The 27,835-nt window shown below is 35.8% G+C and overlaps 3 protein-coding genes across 9 annotated transcripts in view; 2 read left to right on the top strand and 1 right to left on the bottom strand.

Moving 5' to 3' along the window:
* LOC108967505 overlaps window positions 1-3,649 on the bottom strand; it is a 73,130-nt gene extending 69,481 nt beyond the window's left edge. The window contains exons 1-2 of one of the 5 annotated variants that reach the window (XM_018930974.1): window positions 3,408-3,649; window positions 2,210-2,625 (exon numbers count right to left, since the gene is read on the bottom strand). The gene's annotated coding sequence lies outside the window, so the exon portion shown is untranslated. Of the gene's footprint in view, window positions 1-2,209; window positions 2,626-3,205; window positions 3,376-3,407 lie in introns of those variants that run through there. The other 4 variants (XM_018930971.1, XM_018930972.1, XM_018930975.1 and 1 more) reach the window with 4 other exon arrangements.
* A 1,758-nt stretch (window positions 3,650-5,407) lies between these two features.
* Window positions 5,408-7,009, top strand: LOC108967538 (nitrogen permease regulator 2-like protein). Its single transcript, XM_018931025.1, has 5 exons — window positions 5,408-5,634; window positions 5,706-5,957; window positions 6,025-6,145; window positions 6,207-6,343; window positions 6,405-7,009. The coding sequence occupies exons 1-5, from the start codon at window positions 5,524-5,526 to the stop codon at window positions 6,960-6,962; spliced, it is 1,179 nt and encodes a 392-aa protein (XP_018786570.1). The 5' UTR covers window positions 5,408-5,523; the 3' UTR covers window positions 6,963-7,009.
* Window positions 7,010-8,394: 1,385 nt separating this feature from the next.
* The window catches only part of LOC108967554, a gene marked incomplete at its 3' end in the record, with an annotated part of 34,552 nt that continues 15,111 nt past the window's right edge, over window positions 8,395-27,835 (top strand). For 2 of the 3 annotated variants that reach the window (XM_018931049.1, XM_018931047.1), the window contains 1 exon segment: window positions 8,395-9,444. 3 annotated transcript variants of the gene reach the window in all.

Here is a 27,835-nt window from a genome sequence, read left to right as displayed (position 1 = left end):
TTTATTTTTATTATTTTTTTTTATTTTTTTAAAATGTTTAATTTTAATTGTAAGCTTTGATTTTTTTAAGTACCAGTCATGGAGATTGACAGGAAAAATAGCCTATAAAAAGCAACAAAACCGTTTACAATTACTCATCTGTTGAGTTCATTTATAGATCTTCGTCATTTAAGACTTCTCAAGAATATAAATATCGCTTATTAATGTTTTGAGTCAGCTGTGGTTACGTGATAAAATTCTTACATACAGAATGTGGGATAAAATGAGTATCGCTTCTAAAATAGAAATTTAATTTAAAACATTTTTATCGAAGTGAAATTAATTCTTTCGAAGTTACTAATATTCAGTACAAACTGAAGGCCTACTCAAATGATAGAAAGGTATTATTTCGAAGCTTTAATAAATTTTTTTTCGATTTTTTTTGCCGAAAGATATTTTTTCAAAGCTTTATTTACTGTAATTATTTTTTTTTTTTTTAATGTTTTGCCGAAATTTAGCAATATTTTATGCATAATTAGGTCACAATTAATCCACCGTGCAAATTTAAACTCATAAATTCACTAACTTTCAACACAGCGTCAAAAATTGACAAACAGTTAATAAATATACACGCGAATATGCCGCTTAAAGCGGAAATAGGAAGCGGAATAGCATCGTCTAAATACTTTTGCTGGCAACAAATATGTTTAAATATAGATCACGCAAGCAAAATAACAATAAAAAAATTTAAAAACTGTAATAAATAGTTTTTCAACATCGGTGCCCCGCACGGAACTGCCACTTTGCAATATTTTTCTATTTTTCGCTCATTTGGTTTGCTCTCAGGTATGTTGTTAATAAGAAAAATGTAGCCAATATACACACAGCACAGCATATATATTAATTCACATCATTAATGCATGTTTCTACGCGCATAATTATGTATTCAACAACATTGTTTATAATGCCAAACACTCACATATCGAAGATACACACACATGTGCACATATTTCTGCATGCAGTTTGGCATTATCACAGCTACTGAAGAGGCGAATATGCGAGCAAAATGTAAAAATCGTTAATCACATTATAATTTATAGAAAAAAAAGTAAAAGCAAGAAAAAATGTTTTCTTTGAACGTGACGAAGCTATTATACCCTACACAAATACAAATGTTCCCCCACAAGTATTTGAATTTGAGTGAGCAGTTTGTATGCCAGCTATATGCTATGGTAGACCAATTCGAGCAGTTTTTTTAAGGAATTGTAGCGTTGTCTTACAAAATAAGCTGTGGCAAATTTCGTGTAGATAACTTGCCAAACAAAAAAGTTTTTCATACAAGGACTGAATTTTGAGCAATCAGTTTGTATGACAGCTATATGCTATATTGGTCCGATTTGAATAATTTATTGGAATATTATAGCATTTCTTTGTACAAAAGTATACGTCCAATTTCGTGAAGATATCTTGTCAAATAAAACCGTATTCCATACAAGCGTTTGATGTTGATCAGTCAGTTTGTATGGCAGATATAAGCTATAGTTATCCGAGCTCTATAATTTCTTTGGAGATTTTATATATACCTTAAAAAATAGAGCTTGTCAAATTTCGTGAAGATATCTTAACAAATAAACAGCTTTCCATACAAGAATTTAATTTTGAGCAGTCAGTTTGTATGAAAATTTTTTTTGGAGGTTGTGTCTCTGCCCTAAAAAATAACCTTTGCCAATTTTCGTGAAGATATATTAACAAATAAAAAAGTCTTCCCTACAAGGATTTAATTTTGAGTGGTCGGTTTGTATGACAGATATATGCTATAGCGATCCGATACCAAAGATTTCGACCAATAAGCAGTTACTTGAAGAAAAAAGTACGTGTGCAAAAGCTCAGAGCGATAACTCAAAAATGTACTATTAAAACTTCACTTCTCTGTTCAGGGTATAATAAATGAAAGATACTCTATTTATCATTATTAGTTATCAATTAACTATAAAATCCGCTAAAAAGCGTAAAATTAATACGAAAGGGCGTTATAACGGCATTCAAATGAAAAATGAGAAAAGTGTTGAAAATTTGCAAATTAGCCTCCGGGTTAACAAGCAGAGCAGCTGTAAAATGAAGTAATTCCCAGCGGCATACAAAAGTATGTTAGTAATGTACCTATTTACAAGTATGTATGTAAATAATTTTCGCTACAACACTAACCGTTATTTGGCATGCAGATACTTACTGTGCTATTTTATTTTTGGGCTTGGTCTCTAAACTTGCTGTACATGGCAAACATTCTCCCTACTGGAATATGAGCCCTTTGCTTAGGCGCCGCCGTAAGCTTTCCAATAAAGCAGCAGTATACGTTGCTAGCCGCCTACAAATTCGGACATTGAAGTTTCACTTTTTTTGGGACCAGCAAGGTACACTTGCCACACACTTGTATGCGTTTTTGTTTGAGCAGACTGTATGTATGTATATATGCGTTATCCTTCAAACTCTTCACATACAAACACACACTCTAAATATGTATATAAACACTTGTATATCGCTTGCTGTTTGGCACGTGAGCTTTTCACTTTCTTTGCGGCCGACGGACACCACCTTTTCGTAACTTAGCTGGACTTAGAAGTACACTACAAACACACAAAGAAAACACTGTAAACAATACCAACTCTTTATATTTTTTATTTTTATTTTTTCGGCTCGGTTTTATTGATTTTTGCAGGCGCAATGCAAATGTTTTTGTTTTTGCTGCACAAATTGATTTGTACTGCTTGACTTGCAGCGCTCATAAGGCAGAAATCACAAATATAAAACCACCCTGCTTCACTTATACAAATGCATGTGTGTGTGGGGGTGTGTTATCAAGTGTAAGAGTATCCTTGGATACCAAAAAACAGCGACTCCACCACAAAACACGAAGCCGCCGCAATTGCACCTGTTTTTCAATTAAAAACAACAACAACAACAGCAGTTGACGCTTGTGAATGACAAACGGCCACAACAACACAAACAACAACAAGCTGTTTGATAATTATAATAAGCAGCACAAGTGCAGTTTGCCTTTGACATCGAATGTCAATTGCAGATATCAAGCGCTTTTACACACTCACACACACACACACATTTCTACATATGTAAGATTTGCAACGACTCAGGGCCAGCTATGCACAGGTACTTAAGGTCGTCAATTGTGGCAACTGAAGGCTCTGTGTCACTTGCCAACGTCACTGACTTTGTGTTTGTTGTTATTGTCGCATTGATTGCTATGACTGCAGCTGATAGCTGCTGCCTTCAGCGTATTTCTGTCGTCTTGCCTGACTATTTGCAACCCCTAATGGGCACTAAACTGCTTTTACGCATTTCATTCTTTACATTTGAGCATTTTTTGCTTCTTTTTATACTTCTACAACTTTAGTTTTATTTAAAATTATTACACAAAATTCTATTTTTCCACAAACTTCGCTCGCTTCCTTATGTACACACACTGAATTTTTGCTGGGCACAGGTGTTTTTGTTATTGTTGTTACTTCGTGCATTTAGCCGAATGTTTATGTTTGTATGCCCGCGCTTTTCCACTTCCGTTCATTCGTAGCCAATCGGACACATGCATATCCGCGTTCGAACGACCAACCGACTTCAATACGCGCTGTTCAATGAATGCTGGCTGGCGCTTGGCAGCTCTTCGTGTTTGTTTGAGAAATGTTTTCAGTGCGCATTCGCTCTTTTCATCGATTTTTGTCAGTTGGGAGTTTCGGTAATGCCAACTGGCAATGCCGCGTAGAGCAGGGTTGCCAATGTCTTAAGAAAAAAAATTAGCCGGAAGCGAAGCAAATGAGAGCGCTTTTCATGTACTGATTTTGATTGAAGTTTATTTCAGTTACCCGTCGAAATTTTCGAGAGAGAGAGAGAGGGTATTCTGAAAATATATTTATGTTAAAAATATAAAAGTATGGAATTATTTAATAATTTTTAGACATGTTAGATTGAAAGGTTTCACTGATAGCATTAACTATGATATAAAACGGGTGGTCTTAAAATTCTTAGAGCCGTTTTCGCAATGTCCGGTTAACAACCTTCTGCCAGTTAAGTTAACTCAACCAAGACTCCTTCCTTCGGGTAAATTAAGCAAAACAATGAGAAAACGACCCTTAATATTTTAAGAAGATGACTAGTGTGAAATCTCAAAAATGTCTCTTTTTTATATTTTGTGCTTATTCGGTAATTATGTATATCCTAATATTTAATTTCTTAACCCCAAAAATCCCCTTAAAAATTATTATGGATTTCAATAATTATTATAGCTGTCATTAAGCCCGAAACACTCCGGTTTAAATGTGAGTTATCAACGGAGTTATTTTCACTAACTCTTGAATTAAACCGGATTAACGCTGCCGTCTGTTAATGCTATAACTCTTTAAATTTTTTAGTAATAAATGGGAGTTAGCAACGGAGTTATTTCACTAACTCCTGAATTAACCGCATTAACTGCCTGCAGATACAATATAGCCTTAACAGACGGCAGACAGGGATTAATTGCATTAATCTAGATTAATACTGCCGTCTAACAAGACTATAATGCACCTGCAGGCAATTCCAGAGACAACATCTAGATAGACAGCCAAGCAGCAATCAAGGCTATAACCTCGTTACGCATATCGACCTTGGAAGAGCACAGCAGTAGAAAGTGGTGCCATAAGTAAGCAACTTCTTTTCTACTCTGTGCCAGACAATAAAGACATTTAGAGCAATGAAATATTGGACCCATGCATTGTCTATACCACGATCTGGACAGCATGATAAAGAAAATCAAAACCCGTTGGAGCGAGTTACTAGGGTACAAAACTGCAAAAGTCATGCGCAAAACGGTAGATCGGAAGTACACAAAATCTTATTAGCACTCGATAGAATAGACTGTAAGACCATGATCGGAATACTAATAGGTCACTCTTGTACATCATCATCATCATCATCTCTTGTACATTTGTGCCGCATTGCCAAGACTACGCTGTAAGCATTTGGGTCCCCATATGATACGCTGGCGGAGGTATAGATAGTGAGGCTGCAGAGTCTGTTAACAATATCGTTAAGTGCAGGCATCCTAGAAGGTGACTACACCTCATGGACTTAGTAACTGAACTCCATCCAGTTTGCGTGGCTCAAGAATGAAAAATTCATAAAAATTGGAAATAGAAATTTCAGTTATGTAAGTTTTGAAAATTATTTAATGTCGGCTTATCATGACAAATCGCGTTAAATACTTATTCCATCAAGTGAGTGCATCAAAGTAAAAGAGTATTTTAAGAGAGAATTGTTTGGTTCACCTTTCATCGGAATAATGCAATATCGAAAATTGTTCTCTGGTCGAGATTTACCAATTGTGCAACATGTCATAATTATGCTAAAGGCAACACTACAAAACTTTGATTTGGCAGCACTGCTCCAAACGTCAAATCCAATTTGTAAATAAACAAATAAGAGCAAGTTGAGTCGGTGCATTTTCTTATCAATTATTTACAAAAATAATGCAACAGACGTGAAATCATCTCAAAAATGCAAGTTAGCACTAATGATTATTATGAGGACAATGGCAGAGAGGGACAAATACGCTGCATTTTTCTCAGCGAGTTCCATGCGACTGCAGGCTGCAAAATTAGCTGCCAAGTGAGTTTCCAATAGCAGTTCCATTTATTATATAAAATATTTATGCCATATGTTGAAATGTTTAACTTGAGGTACCAGCCGATTATGTAAGCAAGGAAGTGTTTGATGCCATAAATGTTTATATCATACCCAAGCCGCATCTACAACGTTGCATACTCACAGTGAATGCGTTGGATATAAAAGTCGTCGGCTATCCAGTGGGCATTGAGAATCAACAGAAGTACGCACGTAATGCATTCCTATTTAATTTGTGTTTTGTTTGTGATTCATGGGCACGTTCGGTGCAGTATGAGCCGGTAGTCAAGAAATTGTCGGAGTATTTGGTAAATTTAACAAATATTAACTAGAATAAGCTCTTGAAATATAATATTATTTTAACTACTGTTTTAGATAATGATGGAAGAAGAGTCATGCTTTCTATCGAAAGAGGGCGACCATAAGCTGAAATTACAAAAAATCTTTGAAACTGTAATCAAGGATTTGAATGAGAAAAAAGTTACTACTATTGTTGGTTAGTAAATTTGTTGTTTATGAATTTTCTAACACTTTTACTTTACATTTAATACTTACAGAGGGCGACACTACTATTTACTTAAAAATTGTTATACATAAACCTGATCCACCGGTTGTTAAAGATCACATGGTGCCTTTACTGTTGCTTGACTTTAAAAATACGCCTTTAGACAAGTGGGATTTGACTACGCAACAGGTAATTAGCTAATAATTTAGTATGCCAAAACAGACGCTACCATACACCATACTCATTCCAGATTTTTCCTTATATTAATGGCATTAATCATATTGCGCGCATTGCTGCCGAGGCAGACGTCGAAACCAATCTCGTAAAGTCGTGCATACAGAATTTAGCCTACTATGGTGTTGTACATCTACTGCCCATACTTAAATATAGCAACGTGTACATGTGCACACAACACTTGAAAAGTTTAATCAAGTTGCCCTCACTGAGCCAAGCATGTCGCAAATATGTCGCCTTAAATTCCGATAAGACTCATCCATCTATACAGAAAGTCTTCCAATTTTATGCTTCCATGACGCACGGTGTGACGCTGCGTGCGATTTGTCAGCGTTTATGCCCACAAAACTACAATATTGATGAACGAAAATTGGTTATATTCGGTTTGCAGCATAAATTCATACGCTGCATTCACAAATATCCCGTCTTTACGGGTTCTGTACCCTCCGGCAGGCAAAAAATTTATACTGGGCTTTCTAGTTTTGATGAGATTTGCTGTAAAACCGGTCTATCGCCGTTGGATATAGAAAGAGATATCGATAAGGATACAAATGTAACGGTGATATGGAAATAAACGGTTTAGAATTTGTCATTAATAAATATGTAATGTACTAAAACTGATTATTTCTTTGTTTTTGGGTTCCTCACAAACAAACATATGGGTTAATAAGCTTTCCATATGGAAGATAATTGTTATAGAAAAGAGAAATAACAGAGATATAAAATAAACGAGTACATCAAATATCCTGAACCGAGAGTTTTGTTTAAGTTTCTCGTATTTCACCATATTTGGGTTCAGTATTTTATGGTCAATCCATCAACCCTCATTAGGACGGTAAGGATTAACCAAATTGTCGTCGACGTCATTCAACGGAAGGCCCACGAAACGTACACTGTTTCGACGGGGTCGAACCAAAGGAAGTGGGGTTGGTGGGGGCATACAAAGATGTGGCCGGTATCATGCGAAGACTCATTACACGCAGGACATATATTGTTTATGTCGGGATCTATTCTGGATAAGTAGGAGCTTAACCTGCTACAGTATCCAGAATGAAGCTGCGAAAAGGTCAATCTCTTTTCTAGCGGCAACTCGAGCTCTTCGTCTGCAATGAGTGGTGGTTTGACTTCAAGTACGTCATTTACTGCAAGTGATAGTGCTAGTTGTGGAATTATCTCTTGATGCTGTTGTTTTTTTTAATGGTTTCTCCTCTTGATGCTCCTAGGAGTCGGTTAAGCTCCAAGCTACATAGTGACTGTAAGGGTGATTTCTGTGAAGGCACCCCAGCAGGAGCTCATTATGCTTCTTAACTGGGAGCATACGGGCCTCACTATGAAGGTGTTCGAGAGGAGACATCAAGATGTATTCTGTCGTAGTCCGGAATTCAGTATGCTGAGAAGTTTGCCGGTTAGCGATTTGCGGATTTTGTTGCCGGTCTGTACTTTGGCAATAATCTCGGTCATTTGAGCAGTGAAGGAACATAGACTGTCAAAAGTCACACCTACAATTTTAGAATTATCGACAATTTGAAACTTGACCCCATCAACTGCAATATTAGGGAAGTCTGTACTCAGTCGCCTAGTTTGAAAATATGGTCGCTGTGGATTTATTGGGTCAGAGTGTTAAGTTCCGTGCAGAAGGGTAGTGAGACAGTTTTATATTTTCCGACTAAGTTAGATTTGAGTAGTCGTTCAACAACTAAAAACAACGGTGAATATTAGAATTTTAGTTAGTTGAATATGATTTTTTACAAAAAATTTTTAAAATCGGTCTATATCCTCCTTTGATTCCCTTTATGGTTGCTAACAAGCCTAATAATGCATACATTCCACTCGCTTTCTTATTTTTCATGGCAAAACACTCATGCACATTTCCCCCTTTTGAGTGAAAATCGCCACGCTTACAGTCAAAGAAGCAACACTGCGACTTGAGTGAATTGTATGGCGATTCACATAGAAAACGCTTGCGATTGGAATTGTCTGCTAGTAAACATATTTGTGGTGGCAGATCGTGCGGTACGTGTGATTCGGGCGCGGAAAAATTTCTGCCGGCTTAAGAGGACTACTCAATTTTGTATCTACATAAATACACATCCATATGTATATGTATGTATGTATATAGCTGTGTGCAAAAACAACAAATGCATGTGCATAAAAATTGTGTCGGAAATCAGAAACCAACAAGAAGTGAAGTGAACTTCGGAAAGCAGTGAATTAGAAATGCATTATGTGAATTGTATTTGATGGATACGCTTTGCTTTTGTAGTTCTCAGATACAAAACGATCGTCGGCACACGCACACCAAGCAACAGCATAGCTAAAGCAGATACATATACATATGTACATAACTATATGTGTGTTGTTGTTGGTGTTTTGTTGATAAATCGCAAAGCCAGCCGATACGAAATATGTGTGTGTAGTTGTGTATGTGCCTTTGGAGTGGATTTCGCGGCTGTGTGCAAGTGTATGTGTGTGTATCTGTGCGCCGCTGCCGCATGAATCATCTGTGAGTCGCACAAACGCTGCGAAACGAAGCAGACAAAAGTGATAATAAATAAATACAAGAAGTGTTTATAAATAAAATATAAATAATATTAAAAAGAAGATAAAAATAAATGCTAAAAACAAACAAACAAACACCAGCGACACAGTTTACAGGCGACAACAACACACCAACTATAATAATTTTATAAGCGGAGCAGCAACCATACCATAGTTTTTGTTGTTGTTAAACAATTTAAAATGCGAAAATATATACACGTGTGTGCATAACAGTAGTTGGTGATATGTGTTGCAGCCATTTTAAGCAATAAGCGAAGGGTAAAATTTCTCTTGGCAAAAAAGCGAAAAATAGCCACGGCAAAGCGCGGACGGACACAGCGTCGTTTTGCAATTAACGTAAGTATGCGAATAGCTGCATGCGCAATAAACAACTACAACAACAATAAAAACAAGCCAAAAATTGTTATTGCTTGAAAGTTGAGCAATTAACACGCATTTCGCCGTGGAAGAAGCTGCGGAAATAATTGAGGAAAAAACGTGTATGGAGATTTAAAAAGGTAGAGCATTCATTTATGCCACAGAACACAGTTAGTTATATATATATGTATGTACAGTGTATTTACATATGTATGTATGTATATGCAGTTAAACATAAAAACATGAAAAGCTAGTTAGCACTCGTGACAAGAATGCGGCGATTGCAAGCAGCCAGCCCGCGTACTGGGTGTGTGGGTGCACCTTAAATAATTGCTGCAGCATTAGCTGGCTGTGTTGCATGCGTTTTTATGCGCTGCTCGGCCTAAAGCCTCTGTCTCCATATATGTATGTACATATGTATGTATGTTCACATCTAGATATGATTGGATGTGTTAAGCATGCTTCCCTAATTATTTGTGTGTGTGTGTGCGTGTACCTGTGCAACTCGAGTTTTTGTAATCGTTTTGAGTAGTCTGGCGACTTGTTAAAAAGTAAACACAAAACGCACGAACACATAGATACGAGTACAAACATACAAGCATACTTAAATCCATATTACATCCATACATATGAATGTATATACGAGTACACTCGCTTATATGCCCGTGCCAGCATCTATGCTCAGCAAAAAATATTAGCGTGGATGTTTAGGCAAATGATGAGCTGAAAAATCTCTTAACGAGTTAGACCTCACATTAAAAGGAATAACTCTTTCCATTTCAGGCTTTATCTATCGTATAACGAGGTTTTCAACAGGGACTCTACAAAAGTAGAACGGTAGGGACAGCAAACGACGCTATATTTCCCCCCTTTTTTTAGAACGAAATTCGGAGTCAGTGCCTCAACTTTAAGAGTTTGAGAAGCCCCAGCGGTCAGCGAGTATAATTTGCCCACTGTAAGCCATGCCTGTCGCAAGAGTCGACTAAAATCCAATAAAAACTATTTATGTATGTTGTTATGCTTGTCACGAAATATCAGCAGAATCTTATCTGAAATAGTGCTATAATTCTCTGCTGAGACTGATATTACTGACTTTGAATGAGGTTCTTTCTAATGAAAAGGCATTTGAAGCTCAAACGACAAATGTCACCAGTAAACTTTTAGTAGTAAAAGACACAAGGTCCAATGACTATAATCTCATACCACGGGTAGCAGTAAGCGCTTGAAGTTCGCTCCAATCTGCTTTTCGGGTTTGTCCCTCTGGGGAGTTTCGTGGTGGCTGGGGTTTRAACCTAAATGCAGGTAAAATTGAAAATTTCAATTTAGTATGGAGTCGCACTGCAGTCCAGGGGCCCACAGACCGGCAGAGATTACCGTTCCCATGATAGTCTGGTCTACGTAACCGGAAAAGACCCAAATTTTTTATCCGGTCAGCACGGCATAATTCTGCCGTTACAATTACAACAGACAAGAGTTAAAATTCGGCTACGAACTCGAGCAAGGTGGAAATGATGTCTTAATTGGAACCAAATGCTGCTTGCAAAAGGGTTGTAATATTTGGAACGCGGATCAGTGCATTGTTTTCATCTATGTGCTTTTAAACACCGTCAGGTGAGGCCAGCAATGGCTGGTACTCCCTCAAAACACAACGAATATTATGTATTACATATGGTCTCTTCCCATTTTGAAGAAATTAAAAAACTGAACCTTAATCTTAAGAAGATTAATTAGTAGTACGAAAGTATGCTTTGAGACATAAATACATACATTTACAGAATTGAATGTACTTTAATTATAAGTGATTTATTTGGATTTTTTTGTCCTGTAGCCGATCACCTGAGAACCTCCGAAAAAGGTATTTGGTGTGAGGAAGATTTCTCTTTTTTAAATTAACTCAAAATAAATTTAAAAAAAAATATTATTACAATAGTTGAGTGCAGGTAATGATCGAAGTTCTAGTAAATTTTTTTTTTTTTTTTTTTTTAAATAGCAACGTCCCCAAAATTTATTTTGGGAACATGTTTACGCTTTAGAGTAGCTTAAAAAATCAAAGTTATATTATAAGAATCTCATTTCTACTATCATTGCCTGACAAATATATCTAAGAAGGTCGTGTAAAATTTTAAACTTTATCAATCCAGCGGTTTTGGTGAAATATTCCTCGCAAACACCGAAAACAGCGCTAAGAGAAAAAGCCGCTCAAAGTTTTGGGAACCATTAAGTACTGAAAAAGTACAATTTTTGACCAAAAAGTAATAGTAAATTGTTTGCGGAGTGGATATTTATATTCACACAAAATTTCAAGCTGATACGAGCGATAGTCTTCGAGTATGCTTGTTGCCTGATTTGTACAACTGAAGCTTATGCATCTGAAGGCTTAGAAATCACAGCAGATGTGACAGGGAATTTTTTTCACTATTCTATAAATTGAATAATATTTCGACTACCCATACTTTTATAATATTTTACAGCACTAAAATACACTTTTAGCGAAAAATCCATTTACGCTAGATAATCCTATAGATTGATTTATTTTAAAAGGAGAACAGAAAAATGAAATTATTTTTAAAATGTATACCTTGGAATTTGTACTATTTCAAAATTATATGCTAAAATCATTAAAATAATTTATTATATTAATTTTTGTCAAGTTATAACTAATACTAATGAGGCATGTTTTATCACATACATATAATAAAAAAATTATCAATATTAGAAACTACGTTGGAGAAAGCTGTTATCTTTTAATAGCAACCAAGATAGTAAAGTTGTATACGACAGATATACATACTTAAGTAAATACATATGTATAGTATATTTATCAAGTGATCACTCATCAAGTTGTAAGAAAATATTTTGTGAATCGATTATTGTACTCAAGTGTTGTGTTATCAGGAAATTGAAAGGAGAATTTCTTATATAAAGAAACAATGGTACTTGTACTAAGAAAAGTATAAATAAACTATATACAGTTTAGTTATACAAAAAAATAAAAGAAGTGAAGAAATAACCATATATTTATCCTAAATGACATACAGAAATGTATAGAATGCATTAAAAAGTAAATATATTTTATTTTCTTAATATTATGTAAAGCACATATTATGGCTACTTTGAGTCAAAGAAAGCTTTTCTGGATTCTTTAGTGAGATTGAAATATGAAGGTACGAGAAATTTTGTGTTTACAATGAAAAATATTGGATTTTTTTTATTTGTTTTTTTTTTGGTCTTACGCATACATTTTCTTACTAATTTTGAGTAAATGTAAATTTGTAGGAATATCTTGCTTTACACTCCAAGTAAAAGGTAACCCATGTAACAGAGTTTCGAAAATTGGGATTTTTTTATTTATTTATTTTTTTTAATTCCACAAGATCTCTACAATATTGTCCTAAATTTTCAAGTTGATCAGAGAAAGAGTTTAGGAGATACAGCCTTGAAAACTTGTGCGCTCGAGGCTAGCTAAGCTAAGTGCGCTGTCTTTAAACGCGTTTTGCTCGAAACTGTGCTTTTGAAATCGGTTGACATGATTTCTACTCAACCGAACTTCATGAAATATTAGACAGGCTTTTGAGATACAATTCTTAAAGACTTGGAAGAAGGATTTCAGTCGCTAACTTTTCACTGAAAATTTAATTTTTTTGTAAAAATGGCTACTAAAAATCCATTTTTCATCTTTTTTCCTCCGTTTAAGCTCTAAGTTAAGGTTTCAACTAAAGCAGGTATTTTTTCACTTAATATGATCCTAAAAGGAGTTATCCTGCTAACGCGGGCGCATCGTTTTCTGAGTGGTCACCGGAAATGGTTGAGTTTAAAATATTTTTTTTCCAAAAATTTCCGAATTTTCTTTTTAACCGTTTACATAACTGTTTGTAACAATAAAAAATTGTAATAAAATAATTCATTTTTATATGAGAAAAAAAAATTTAAAAATTTTAAAAAATTAAAAAAAAAAAATGTTTCACAATTTTTCGAATATTCTTCTTAGTAATATAATTAAAGCTAAACTACTACTTTTTAAAACTTTTTCATTCACCTTACTAACATTTTTCAGCGGCTCAATTGCATGGTTTCAATGTAGTCGCTGCAACTCCAACGAAGCAACAAAGGCCAGCAGAGCAGTAAGGCAGTGAGGCGCTTTTATGCGCACACGCCTATTCCGCTCACTGCCATTTATGTACATAAATGCATACAAACATATACATATATGTACATGTGGACAGCAATTAATAAACACTCCGAGTGATACAGACTTCCACGCGCACACACACGGACACTCATACATAAATACATGCAAAACCAAGCAGCCAAGAGCTCATAACAGCAGCGACAACAAGACAGTGTGTGATTATAGATAAAATGCAGTGAAAAATGTGTCAGGCAAAAAGCAGAAAAAATGAAGAGTGAATTTATTATCAGCAATTCAATATATAATATGTAGGCATGCATTGTACTGCCTGTCATAAAACAATTGTAGATATATTTGAGTGAATACACTTGCTTACGGCATATTACTAATAATTATCTGTGTATGTATGTATGTATATGAGAGTATACTGTATGTATGCAAATATGTATATAATCACTTATCAAAGTGTATAAATATTCTTTATCGCTCGCCTGTTATTGCGTGCATTCAAACTGAGCACTTATTTAGAGGCAGCGAGTTGAGGGGGGGCTCATCACTGTGGTCATAAATGCGGCTGCTTCATATTAATAGCGCAATTGTTTAAAAGCTTTCTGAATTTTTATGAAATTTCGTGGTCGCCAGTCATTCATTAATTCACTGGGGCACCACTTGGCACTCCACATGTGTGACAAATTGCGTAAGTACATACATATATACAGACTTTAAAGTACATATGTATATATGTTTGGAGGCGCCTAAATATGCATCAGTTCACTTGCCAGTCAGACACCTGTGCGAATTCGCATTACAACAACTTTCATAATTTTTGTTGACTTACAAAAACAACACATAATTTTGAAGACATTTTTGTTATATTTTTCTTTTTTCTATTTTTGTCTTCTATTTTTCCGTTTTTTAATGTATTTTTAATATAGAAAGTGATAGATTATTTTCGTAGCTTGTCGCTAACTTTCAGCTGCTGTTTGAAATGTGTAGAAAAATCTGTCAATTAATTGTTTGTCTATTAGTTATTTGTGAAACACATTGACAATTATGGTTGCCATCTATGCACGTAATCGATAATTGCCTTTAATTTGCCGTAATTGCGATAATTTTTGACACGTTTGCGCCTAAGTATGTGTAGAAAGCTCAGCTTGAAATTTTCTTTATAGCCAAAGGGAAGAATTTCGAAAATGAAAAATTTCCTTTTTTTTTAGTGTGAACTTTGAATGAGTTATGGCCATGTTATAGTTGTCAAAAACTAAATTCTAAAATTCATTTGATGGCAGATTAATTATAACAGTTTCTTAACCAAACTTAACATTAATATAAATTTGCTATGTATATTATATAGTGTGATCCATTTCGAGGTACTCTACTTTTCTAAAAAAAAGAAGAAACTTCAAATTTAATGGCAATTGTTTATTTTTCATTCGAAACATTTATTTTTTCAAGATTATCTCTTTCAAATATTAACCTCGGCTACGTCTTAGGTGGTCCACCCATTGAGTCCATATTTCAATGGGTCGTTCGAGCATTTAGGCTTTTGGTAATTGCGTATAACACTTGCCATGTTTTGCTGCAAGGTCTGAATCGAAGCGGGATTGTCCGAATATACTTTTGACTTTATACATCTCCACAAGAAAAGTCTAACGGTGTGACATCACACAATCTTGGTGGCCAATCGACCGGCCCAAAACGTGAAATCATCTGCTCACCGAAGTGTTTTCTCAATAAATCCATGAAATCAAATGTCGCCGAGATCATGGTGTAATAATGATCGCCATTAATGGTTACGTTCGCACCGGCAATATTTCGGAAGAAATATGAACCGCTGATTCCAATGGTCCACAAACCACACTAAAGCGTTGTTTTTTTCTAGATCAAATGACAGAATTGAATCTTTTCAGGTTGCTCTTCGTCCCAAATGCGGCAATTTTACTGGTTTACTTACCAATTGAGCCGGAAATTCACCTCATCGCTGAACAAAATTTTGCTCGAAAACGTCAGACGTTCTTGGAACTCTTCAGCTGTCCATAGAGCGAAGCGATGTCGCTTGGGAAGGTCGAGCAGCTGCTCTTCTTCCACAAGCTGTATTTTGTGAGATTCCTATTTAAGATCTCGACGTAAAATGACCCAGTTCATTACATACGTCAGTACGAGTTGCTGTGAACGGCGCCGAAACGAACCTCCACTATCTACGTGTACACTTTCAGCTATATATGCCTGCTATATTTTCTTCAATGTGTGTTGAACGTGGTCCATTCGGTCACACGTGATCTGTCAAAAAAAAAAAAGGTTATTGGAAAAGGTACCTCTACTTGCATCACCCATTATTTATGCAGACTCGGCGGACATTTCGTCACGATGATATATGGTTTATAGGGTTTCGTTCTGCAAAATCTTTGGCAAACTTAATATGCTCTGTTCAGTACATACGAATTATTAAATCACTCATTATTTTTTTTTTTTTTTTAATATTTCATGATTTCATGATATTTTAAATACTGATTTTTTAGATACTTTTAGTGTAATAAAAATTTACTGAACATACTGACAGATGTTTACATTACTTGGACTTGAGTTTCAAAAAGTAGTAGATTATAAAGAATATATGTATATTATTAAATATCCCAAATTATTATAGAAAGTATCAGCAAAAACTTAAAGCTTATATTATTTATATTGTATATTACAATATATGTATTTTAAAACTTATATTTTTTTGTTTTAAAGAATATGAAATCAAAGAATAACTTCACGTTCACGATTAAACGAGGAGAGTTTGTTAAGAATATAGAAAAATTCACTAAAAATTGTGTCTCGATTTGATTGTCCATTTTAGAAAAAACCATGTCTAAATTTTTAATAATACTTTAAATAAAATAATATGCAATTCGAGCTAAATACATATAGCCAAGTATTGTGCAATATTATTATTATGTAAGCTCTTTCATCTTATATCCGCAGCTGTAACACAAATCGGAAATATTTACATACATATTATATAGTATATCGCGGCATATGTATGTGTATATACAAATTTATGCAAATACAGGTTAGCTACCGAACACGTTTTCGATTTCAAGCCACTCATACATACAGGCGAACAAATCATGCGAGCTTCACTCGAAGTTGTTGCTATACGCTATGGCTGCATGCTAGCCTAGAGCTAATTTCAATGATCACCGCTACACACCTTTAGAGGTGTGGATATTGTAACATGAATTTTTTAGATATTTTTTTATATATTAATGCACATTCATCAATGTTTACCGTGAGTTTTGAGCACAGCAGTGTTTGAGAAGTGGCTTGATTACACTGAGCGTATGAAAGTGAGAGTACAGATTTTCTTATAAATACAACATGTGAGCTTCTGCTTCAATTCTTTGCTTCATAAAGTTATTTATTTTATTTAATTTATTTTTTTTATTTTTGTTTGTTGAATGTTCAATAGATCACACTGGTACAAACCAGTTTGATCACGGCTCATTTTCTTGTAGTTTTATGAAATGAAACACTGTTAGTATTTTCACTTGTGGCTATCACTTTTTCGATACGTTGATTCGTCACTTAAATAGTTTTCTATTTTAAGTTCATAAAGAAAGTTTCTTTTGAATCTCTTATTATGACACCAAAGAAACGCTGCCATAATAATGAAGCAAATTAAGTAATAAGATGAGAAGAACCTGGAAATAATCTGCGCAAACTGAAAGTTTTAATTGAAAAAGAAATTATATCATTTCACATATCTATATACAGGCAAGTATATAGGTATTATATACTAGTAAATATTTAGTATATATTAGTAAGTGAATTAGGTTTAAATATTTTTCAACTTATTTACTGTAAAAAATTTTTAATTTATCTCTTCGAAGCATTTTTTGCAAAATTGTGCCAACATTTGTTCCGATTTTTGATACATTCCTGCAGAGTATAATAAATATAAGGTTGTCGTCGCATCGGGTCATGCGTCAACGTGTTTGATTGATTGTCGTTTCCTTTAAGTCGTTCGTGCGTTATAGCGTTGCAAACATGGAGTAAAATAAAGAGAAAATACGGCATATTTTACAGTATTACTACGATAAAGGCAAAAATGCATCTCAAGCTTCCAATAAAATTTGTGCAGTTTATGGACCCGACACAGTTTCTATTTCCACCGCACAACGATGGTTTCAACGTTTTCGTTCTGGTGTAGAGGTGGTCGAAGATGCCCCACGCTCCGGAAGGCCTGTCGTCGAAAATTGCGATAAAATCGCTGAATTGGTCGAAAAAGACCGGCATAGTAGCAGTCGTAGCATCGGTCAAGAGCTGGGCATGCGTCGTCAAAAAATAATTTTATGAACAATTGAAAACTCAATAAAAAAATACCGCAAGACTTTTTTGACAACCTAATATATGCCTTCTATAAACCTAGTCAAATACATCTTAAAGTTTTATAGATTTTCCGTGATGTCATCATTAACTGGAGCGAAAGTTTGACAGTAGTTTCGTTTTTGACGTTGTGTGACGCAATCCATAAATTTCACTCTATTTTAAAGCCAATGCATTTAAATTCCTGGAGTTATGAAATTATTTCATCAGAACCATCTGGCTTAAATTCCATTACAAAGCCGCAAAATAATTCATATTTTTCTTGATTTTATGATGACTTTGCGATATAAAAATGAAATAAATAATTTTTGATTTTTTTTTTTTTGCCAATTTAAGATTATGTAGGCTTGATTGTAGGGTACAATACGCAAGAATAACGTGTTCATGGGGCAATATGACAAAGAACCACTAAAAAGAAGAAACGCTGCGGTTCAGCAATTTGTCGACTCCAAGAAGCCCCCAAGAATTGGGATTGTCTCAAACCACAACCTGGCGAATTTTAAGTTCTGGTGTGAACGAGAGTAAGACGAAATATATCCTGTCATCAAACAAACAGTCGTCGCAGTTGCGAATTGGCTGCCACGTCACTGTTGACAGTCATAAATTCGAAGTTGTTGATAATTTCGGCTATCTTGGAACCAGCATCAACGCCAACCACAATATCATCATTGAAAACGAATGCAGCATAACTCTTGCCAACAGGTGCTACTTTTGACTGTGTAGGCAATTGAGAAGAAAGTTCTCTCTCGACGAGCAAAGACCAATTCACAAGTCATTCATAATCTCCGTTCTGCTATATGGTGCAGAGGCATGGACGATGACAACATCTGATGAGGCGGCCTTAGAAGTGTTCGAAAGCAAGGTTCTGGGGAAGATTCATTGTCCCGGCAAGTACCTCATTCCATGGAACGATGATCATTGACATAGTTCAGCGAATCAAGAGACAGCGGTTGCGCTGGTTAGGTAATGTCGTCTGTATGGATGAAAACACTCCAGCTGTGAAAGTATTTGACACAGTACCCGCCCGGGGAAGCAGAGGAACACGAAGACCTCCACTCCGTTGGAAAAGCCCGTCTACACTTGGAATCGCCAATTAGCGCAAAACACCGACAAGGAAGCACGACTGGCACGCTGTCGTAAACTCGGTCTGAACCGCTTAGGTGGCCTATAACGACGAAGAATGACCAGAACTAAATTGAACAATAATCAATTAATATCATCTGATCAAATTTGACTCGGCCTGATCACATTTTAACAATGTTTACGTATTTTAATACAAATCTTTATTGTCGTCTTAAAATAGGTTTTTAAGTCAATAAATGACTGTTAAACATTATTTCAAGCTTTCTTACACTTATTTTAAGCCACTGCAGGGATAATGGTTATCTGTATTTAAAACGGATCTTATAAGTGACCTATCGCTATCGCTCGTCATAACAGCATTTTTGAAAAATTCACTTTCTGTACTTGCCTTAAGTAATGGTGAAATTTTGTGTACAAAGCACCGCATTTGTAAACTAAAGGCTTTTATATAGAAAACCACTTTGATAACACGATAAAATTGAATCATCGAATAAATATTTATAGATTATATACAGGTACACATATATATATATATCCGATGGCGTAGCATGAGAATTTCAAAGTAGTAAGAGCAGTAAGGTCTTAGTTGTAAGCTAGTTTGCTATACCTAAGTGTTTTAAAGTGAAATCAAGTAACAGATTAATACATAGATAATAATATGTCAGGTAGTTATATTTACAATGAGCTTATTTAAATTGATACACAATTTTTTAATAAGTAGAACCTTTATTATGTCTTCAGAGCAAAACAAAAATTAAGTAAATTTAAAAAATTACCTAACACAAATATTTCCGGTGCTCAACTTTTCCAAACTTCTTTCTAACCTCTCAGAAACCATAAAGTAGTTGGGCATATGTAAAATAATAGCCGAAGTGAGTAAGAAAGGAATGCGATATATGAATATCAAAACATGCTGAACCGACGTTGGGCTGGAGTCCATCCGATTTATTGCATGAATCATGCCGCTATATTGTTGAATATACAAACATATGTATATACACATACACAGTATAAATTTATATTTATATTTTTGTTGTGCTTGAGTACCCACGAAAATTTATTATTTAATAATTATATGACTAATAGTACGAGCACATAAATATTTACAATGCGATCGTGTTTGCTTTTATTTTAGCAAGCTATTCTTACGATAGAATCGTAGATATGGCATATACTTACATATATACATAAAAACAAATATACCAAAATTATTATTCACACCACGCCGCTAATATCGCGGTAATTATAACGTCTCGAACAAAAAAAAAAATTTAATTAATAGAGACAGCAAACAAAGAGAGAGTAAAATATTAGCATAAAAAGTGATAATATAATTTTTTTTTTGTTTTTCACAGAATATTGGAATTAAAAAAAAAAGTTTCACATGCAAATTATGAGAGTTTAAGCTTCATCTAAGTATACTAGTTGGCTAGATTGAGTTTATTAAGTTTATTAAGTTTGCCACATCATTGTCAAGAACTTGTCTGTAACGCCAAGAAAGAAACTTCGAACCTATAAAATATACAGAGAGTGATCTTTTCTAGGTTCCCTACTTTTTAAAGAAAATATGTTTATTATAATTCAGAAGAACATTCTTTGGTATATCTTTTAAATAATGGCCGCGGCTACGCCTCAGATGGTCCGTCCCTTGAGTCCACATTTCGATTAATGGTTCGAGTATTGTGATCAATAACTGGCGAGTGACACGCGTGAAGTCGAAGGCCTGAATCGAAACGGGATTTTCCGCATAGACTTTTGACTTTATATATCCCCACAGGAAAAAGTCTAACAGTGTGATATCACACGATCTTGGTGGTAAATCGACTGGCTCAAAACGTGAAATTATCTGCTCACCGAAGTGTTCTCTCAATAAATCCATTGATTGATGCGATATGTGAGAAGTCACGATATCTTATTGAAATCAAATGTCATCGTGATCACGAGCTTCAATTTCAGGCATCAAATAGTCGGTTATTATGACACGATAATGGTCATCATTGACGGTTACGTTCTCACCGGCATCATTTTTAAAGAAATATGGACCATGATTCCACTGGCCCACAACCACACTGAATGATATGACAGCTCTTGAATCTCTTCAGTTTGTTCTTCGGTAATTTTGTTTGTCTACATACCCATTGAGCCAGAAATGGGCCTCATCGCTAAACGAAATTCGGTTCGAAAACGTTGGATCTTCTTAGAACTTTTCGAGAGCTCATCAAATGAAGCGATCTCGCTTCGTGGGTCGAACAGCTTCAGTTCTTGCACAAACTGCATTTTGTATGCTTCCAATCTATTATCAACGGTCTTCCTGTACAGTTTAAGGTGCGGCTGCTATACATTCTGTTGAATGTGGTATATTCGGTCGAATATTATTCAATAATAAATGTTGGGCCTCAAGATGGGTGATGGTATTGCGAATAGTATGTTTAGCAGGCAGTTAATCTTTGTTGAGCAAAGTGCGCGAAACACATTCTTCACAGAATGTGAAATTTCGTAATAAAGTTAAAGGATTTTTAAATCTTGGTCAGGCGTAAGTCTTTCCATGATGAAACGTCAAACTATACTGAACAAAAATAACATGACTGCTTGTCACGATTCGCGGGTGATCTGTCAAAAAAAGGCTGTTGAAAAAAGTACCTCTACTTGGTTCATCATAACACTTTTTCGGCTGAGAGTACGAAAATTTCATAAACGCTTTTTACGCAGGTTTAACTGTAAGAGTATATGTGACCTGGTCTACGAAAAGGGAGCTAAGGTGCGAAAACTAGTTTATGACTTTTTGGATTCAATCACTTGAAAAAGCATCTCATCTTCCATCCAAATCAACTAAGATTTTTTTGCACCTAAGCCCCCTTTCCGTAGACCAGGTCACATATGTATAAACACGTATAAAAAAATATTTTTTCCATAACTTTCAAGTTAGTCACGTTTACTTTGCCTTCAGCATTCCGGTTAAATATGAAATTTGAATTCGGAACGTTTTAGGTTTCAAGAAAATGAAACTTTGAGGCCATAACCCAGACACCATTTTGATGCAAAAAGCTTCTGTAGACCAAAATATCAAAGTAAAATGCAACTAATTCACTCAAATCAAGTTTAAAGATATTTGAAGTGTAGCTCAAGGGAAACTTAAGTATGTACATATGTATGTATATAGTTCCAATTCTGGCGAAAAAAATCTTGGGCGCATATCCAGTATATTTTGAAGATAAATATTTCTTTATGTACTGTAAATATACATATATTTTTTAATTTCCTACACTTCATTTAAACTAAATATGTAGTATCCAGATTATTCGCTTATTTCATTAGGTAAGCGTCAGCAATTCTGCAAGCGTCCTCTTAGCTTATGGCTCCTTTGTGACTTCGATATTATTTTATTATTATTATTATTATTATTTATTTTTTTTTTTGTTATTTTTGATATCGCATTTTAACAAGTAAATTGTCAGAATTCTTTTGATACTCGCAACATATAAAATGGAAAATAACTGTGTGGTCAATATTTCGCGCGCCCCTCTCCATCGCCATTATGCATTAAAAAGCCATTTGCAAACGCAGATTTCGATTTCGTTCGGTCTAATTGGCAGAAATATGAGTTGCCGCGACTCAACGAGTCATCAAATTAAGTGGCGCGGCGCAAAATTGCAATGAAGCAGGAAATACTCGCATACTCATACGCACACACTGACACACACATACATCTGTGTAAATATGTATGAAGCAAAAATTCGCATTTATGTTTGTGTATCGAGCCCTTTTTAATTTATTTGACCGAGTCTAGTGCGCTTGTGATTTTGATGCTTTTGTTGATTTTTGCTCTTTTGTTCTTACACTGCTCTGTGTGTGCATGTATGTATGTGTATTAATAATTCTCGTTATGTCTGTGTACGTATTTATATTAATTTGTTTGTTTACTTGCCTTTTGCGTGAGTTTTGTTGATAAACAAAAGTTGCTGATCTTACAAGACGAATGAACTCGAATCGCAAGCGCTAGAGTCAGATTGGCAGTTATTCCTCTTTAACAATGCGAATTTGAAATTAGGGTGGTCGAGGTTGTTCGCCAATAAAATAAAGAAGCTTTGGCCTTCAGTAAGATGAAAATGTGTAAGAAGAACCGCCGAGTTTACAACAGCGCACCAGTCATTTCTTCTTCTCGTTATTTGCCGCCAATTCAAGGTACCCAGTGTAGTCAGATCATTCTCCACCTGATATCTACAATGGAGTGGAGGTCTTCCTCTTTTTCTGCTTCGATCGGCGGGTACTGAATCGAAAACCGTCAAAGCAGGAGTGTTCTCTTCCATTCAGACAACTTGACCTAGCCAGCGCAGTCGCTGTCTCTTGATTCGCTGACTTCCATATGTCAATGCCGCCGTGTATGTAGCACAGCTCATCGTACCATTGACTGGGGTACTCGCCAATGCTCAAGGACCATAAATCTTCTTTCCCTCGAACACTCTTAAGGACGATTGATCAGATGTTGTCAACATCCATGGTTCCGCGCCATATAGCAGGACGGGAATGATGATTGACATGTAGAACTTGGACTTGGTTTGTCGTCTAGTGCTCGTTCACAACCAGGACCATACACGATATTCGGTCTCTTTGTCTAATACCTCGCTCGGCAGCGAACGGATCGGTGAGGTCCTACCCGATCCAAACGGAGCTTTTGGTGTTATTAGCCAAATAGCCAGAATTTCCTACACATTTATATAGCGAGCCGCTTGTTTCAAGACCGACGCCCACTCGCAGACTCGAAATGTCCTTTTTGAGGCCAGCACACAAGTCGTACCGCTTAATGTAAAAGTTAATTTCACTCTACAACAAAAAAATCAGGGTTTTTAAAGTCAAAAGAGTTAAAGAAATTTGTCCAAAAGAAATTCATATTTTTTTGTTTTTTTTTTTTTTGTTTTAATTATTTTACTTTTACCTCAAATAAAGAACAACCCTAGTACCCATTATAATGAGTTTTTTTGTTTTTTCTTCATTTCTCCGACACACTTGTCTTTATACACGCGTTGTTTTCATATTTGCATTTGTTTGCTGTAGTTTTTGTAACAAGATAAGCCATTCTCTTGGTTTGCTGTTGTGCCAATTCGCATATTGAAATTATGTCGCCAACTTGTTGACATGCAAATGCAAAATATTTCTTCACTTGTGCGCTTTTGTGCGAAGCTCAAGTGCCGGACTCTGCGTGCCACTGCATAGTTGAGTAATAAGTGCTTGTATGTGTGTGTGTGTGTGTGACTGGGGTTATCTACTCGCTGTCAATACCTATGCATATATGTGTGTGTGTATCTAATGAATTTTAATTGCAGAGAACAGCAAGAGTTTCTTAAAACCAACTACAATAATATTAATAATTTACAATGAACTTTAAAGTTGTCTCACGAACAACTTTCAATAACAGTTTGAGCACCACTGCAATGTGTAATATGAGACAGGTGGATGAGTATGTGTGTGTGCTTTATTGCACATGTCCAATACTTACAATACTTGTAATAAATAATTTTTTAACCGTGAATGCATACAATTCTAATGAATTGCGCTTGGCAAAGTAAATTCTGAAATTCTTTGTTTTTGTCGCTTTGTCACCACTTAGCACACAAACGTGTCTTAAATATTTGCTCAGCGAAGTTGTTTGGTTTTGTTTTTGCCTTTAAGCCGTAAAAGTGTAGATTAGTGGAAAAATATACATGAAAATTTTTGTTGTTTTATTTTATGTAACAAAGTTGCATACGAATAATTGTTTGTAAGAAACACGAAGGCAATCAAAGCTGCAGCTGCATCTCGAGTTCACATTCTTGGCATACTGAATTTGGATTGGAAATCAGGTCTAAACATCTGTTGAGGTTTAATACGGGAAACTATTTTTATTCCACTAGATTTAAGCTGGTAAGCTAGACTTAAATGTATATGCTGGCCCCAAAAGTTAAACCAAGAAAGCTGCTTGTGTCTCAAAAACAGAAAAATGTCACAGGGAGTTAAATGTTGAAAATAAAATGACTGATTGGAGTGGCTTTCAAACACTTTTTAAGACTCTTACTAAAGTTTTTCATTCAAGAATCGAAATATGAATAGGTTCTAACAGCGTAATAGATGAGCTTCTTGAGCTCCTCACAAAACACAATGAGTTTCGGTGACAAGACTACGCCTACGTCAATATTATAATGGCAATATGCAAGTTCGTGAATACTCCCTGCGCCATCTTCCAAAGGCACTTAGGATAGGTTAAACTGGTAGGCCAATGAGCCACGCATAGACCAGTTTTGGACCATTGTGATATCTGATGGAGTTGAGTTGTTATGTCTCAGAGGAGTAATCATCCTTTAGCATGCCTGCGCTTGACGCGAATTTTAACAAACTCCGCGGCCTTACTACCGACATCTCTGCCAGTGTATCATACCATGTTGATCTCAGGTGATTACAGCGTTGTCTTGCCAATATTTTTTGAAGTTTTGCACCCAGGTGGCTCGTTCTGTCGAGTTTTGATTCTCTTTGCAATGCTTTTGTCAAGATCGTCATATAGATATTGCATGGGTCCAATAATCGTAAACAACCCTCACCCTTTAGCAGGAGGAGGTCGCGTTGTTGGAATTAATGAATCCAATCTTAGGCGACAGAGAGTTAGACATGTGGATGTAAGGATGTTTAATTCTACAAAATCACTTCTGGTAAGTAGATAACTGGCCGGTTAATCTTGGTGCTGTAAGCCAAATACCAACAGGTGGTTGTATACTAAAAACGTGAGTTCTATAGTTTCATAAGGAAAAATTGATGGGGCGTCGAAAGCAGACTTCGATAAAGTTTCAAAAAACGAAACTGTATAGACTTGTCTGCGTCTGGACTTCTGGGACAACCGCAGCTGGAGCTCACATCGCTTCATATACCATAGTAATAAAACAGACTGAAAAGCATGTCATGCTACTCATGACAGCGTAGAGGTAAAGGGGTATGGAGGAAAGAAGATAATATCGTCAAAATAAATGAAGGCCTTAGATGGAGAGTCACCACTGGTCATCCTTACAAAGTACGACAATAACCAAAAGAGTAAATTCTCACTCCAAGGACACACTAATATTGGACATTCGTGGATAGACAGACTCCATGGAGACCTGGATTTCTACCTAACCAAACTACTAAGAAGGTGCCTGTACAGACTTCAGTATGACATTAGTCCGAATTGTCCGACATGCACAGAGTGCTTTGAAGGCTCAGATCAAGTATTCTTTTATTACACTAGCTTTTTAAGTACAAGGAAAAAACTTAAAGCTATACTCGGTGATAGTTTTAGGTGGCAAATTTGACGACACTCTTGAGTCAGTCCACTGAGTATTGAAAAGCTGTCAGCGAAGCGGCAGCCTCAATCATGACAAACCTGAGACATATGTATGTATAGAGCAGAGTAGGCGTCCGTCAGTCCATGACATAGAGCAGACTTAAATGTCTTATCACTCCCACAAAGTAATACTTAATCAGGTCGTTCCATGGGAGAGACAGGTATACGCCATGCAAAGTTCCTAAGAGGTTCCAATCTAACAAAAGGTATAAACTCTGGGCATTGCATGTTCAAGAAGCACCTGTTTGCATCTTTTCCTTATTGTATGTAAACTCCTAAGCACCCGATTCCAGATACATAACAACCTGTAGCCGCACAACCAAAGCTCTTGGGTCTATATATTCCAGAAGCTTTTTTTTTAGGTCACTTTCTTTCCATTTTATTTGTTGCTTTTTGTATTTTCTTTATAGAAAACTAAACTTTGAACAACGAAACCAACTATTTACCTGCAATACACAAATCATTGACGAACATGATTGCAACGCTCGATTACTTGTTGTTTTTATTGGCATGCGCTAGCCACACTCGCCACTCTCTACACCCGAAGGCCAACGAAAGCGTAGAAAAATAAATGATCTTGCCAAATAAACACACGATACGGTTCCAAATCGAAACACTAAACACACCTCAGCGCTGCTGGAAATCCAGCGGCGGGTAGCGCGACTTCCCATCACCGTTGTCGAATTGAACAAAGCCAGAGGTTATGTAAAATTTCAATACATTGCATATTTGCAATACAATGATAATGACAATGATCAATAAAACCGAAAAAACACGATTGCACTCGCTGCTTTTCACCGCTTAGCCATTGCATCTCTTTGAATTCGGGTGAGGGCGCGCAGGGGTTTTGAGCAATGAAAGCTTTACAAATTTCTCTTTGATTGTTACACAAGCCGAGCTGCGGTGCAATTTAAATGCATTTGTTTTTATTTCAATCGAAAGCCATTTTTTGTTTGAGTACTTGTGTGATAAAAGATTTTAAATATCAATGATGAAATATTGGAATTACTGCGTTACTTAAGTGAGCTCTTAGCCAGCTGCTGGTTACGACGGCAGTGGCTGATGAACATACATACGTCTGTGCATATGTACATTTTTTATTTTTATACTCTCGCAACAAAGTTGCTAAAGARAGTATTATAGTTTTGTTCACATAACGGTTGTTTGTAAGTCCTAAAACTAAAAGAGTCAGATATAGGGTTATATATACCAAAATGATCAGGGTGACGAGTAGAGTTGAAATCCGGATGTCTGTCCGTCCGTCCGTGCAAGCTGTAACTTGAGTAAAAATTGAGATATCATGACGAAACTTGGTACAACGTAAGAAGGTTAAGTTCGAAGTAGGGAAAAATCGGCCCACTGCCACGCCCACAAAATGGCGGAAACCGAAAACCTATAAAGTGTCATAACTAAGCCATAAATAAAGATATTAAAATGAAATTTCGCAAAGGATCGCACTAGGGAGGGGCATATTTGGACGTAATTTTTTTGGAAAAGTGGGCGTGGCCCCGGCCCCTACTAAGTTTTTTGTACATATCTCGAAAACTACTATAGCTTTGTCAACCAAACTGTATAGAGTCGTTTCTTTTAGGCATTTCCATAT

Source organism: Bactrocera latifrons, unplaced genomic scaffold, assembly GCF_001853355.1.
Source record: "Bactrocera latifrons isolate USDA-ARS-PBARC rearing strain unplaced genomic scaffold, ASM185335v1 scaffold_19, whole genome shotgun sequence".
NCBI lineage: Eukaryota > Metazoa > Arthropoda > Insecta > Diptera > Tephritidae > Bactrocera > Bactrocera latifrons.
The sequence above is the reverse complement of the archived record's forward strand: the minus strand, read 5'-3'. Positions and strand labels throughout refer to the sequence as shown.

Excerpts from the sequence above, each read along its gene's own strand:
- LOC108967538 (XM_018931025.1), top strand. The coding sequence starts at position 5,524 with ATGCAAGTTAGCACTAATGATTATTATGAGGACAATGGCAGAGAGGGA. Across the intron at positions 5,635-5,705 it reads GCTGCAAAATTAGCTGCCAA|GTACCAGCCGATTATGTAAG; the intron begins GTGAGTTTCCAA and ends GTTTAACTTGAG. Across the intron at positions 5,958-6,024 it reads AGAAATTGTCGGAGTATTTG|ATAATGATGGAAGAAGAGTC; the intron begins GTAAATTTAACA and ends CTACTGTTTTAG.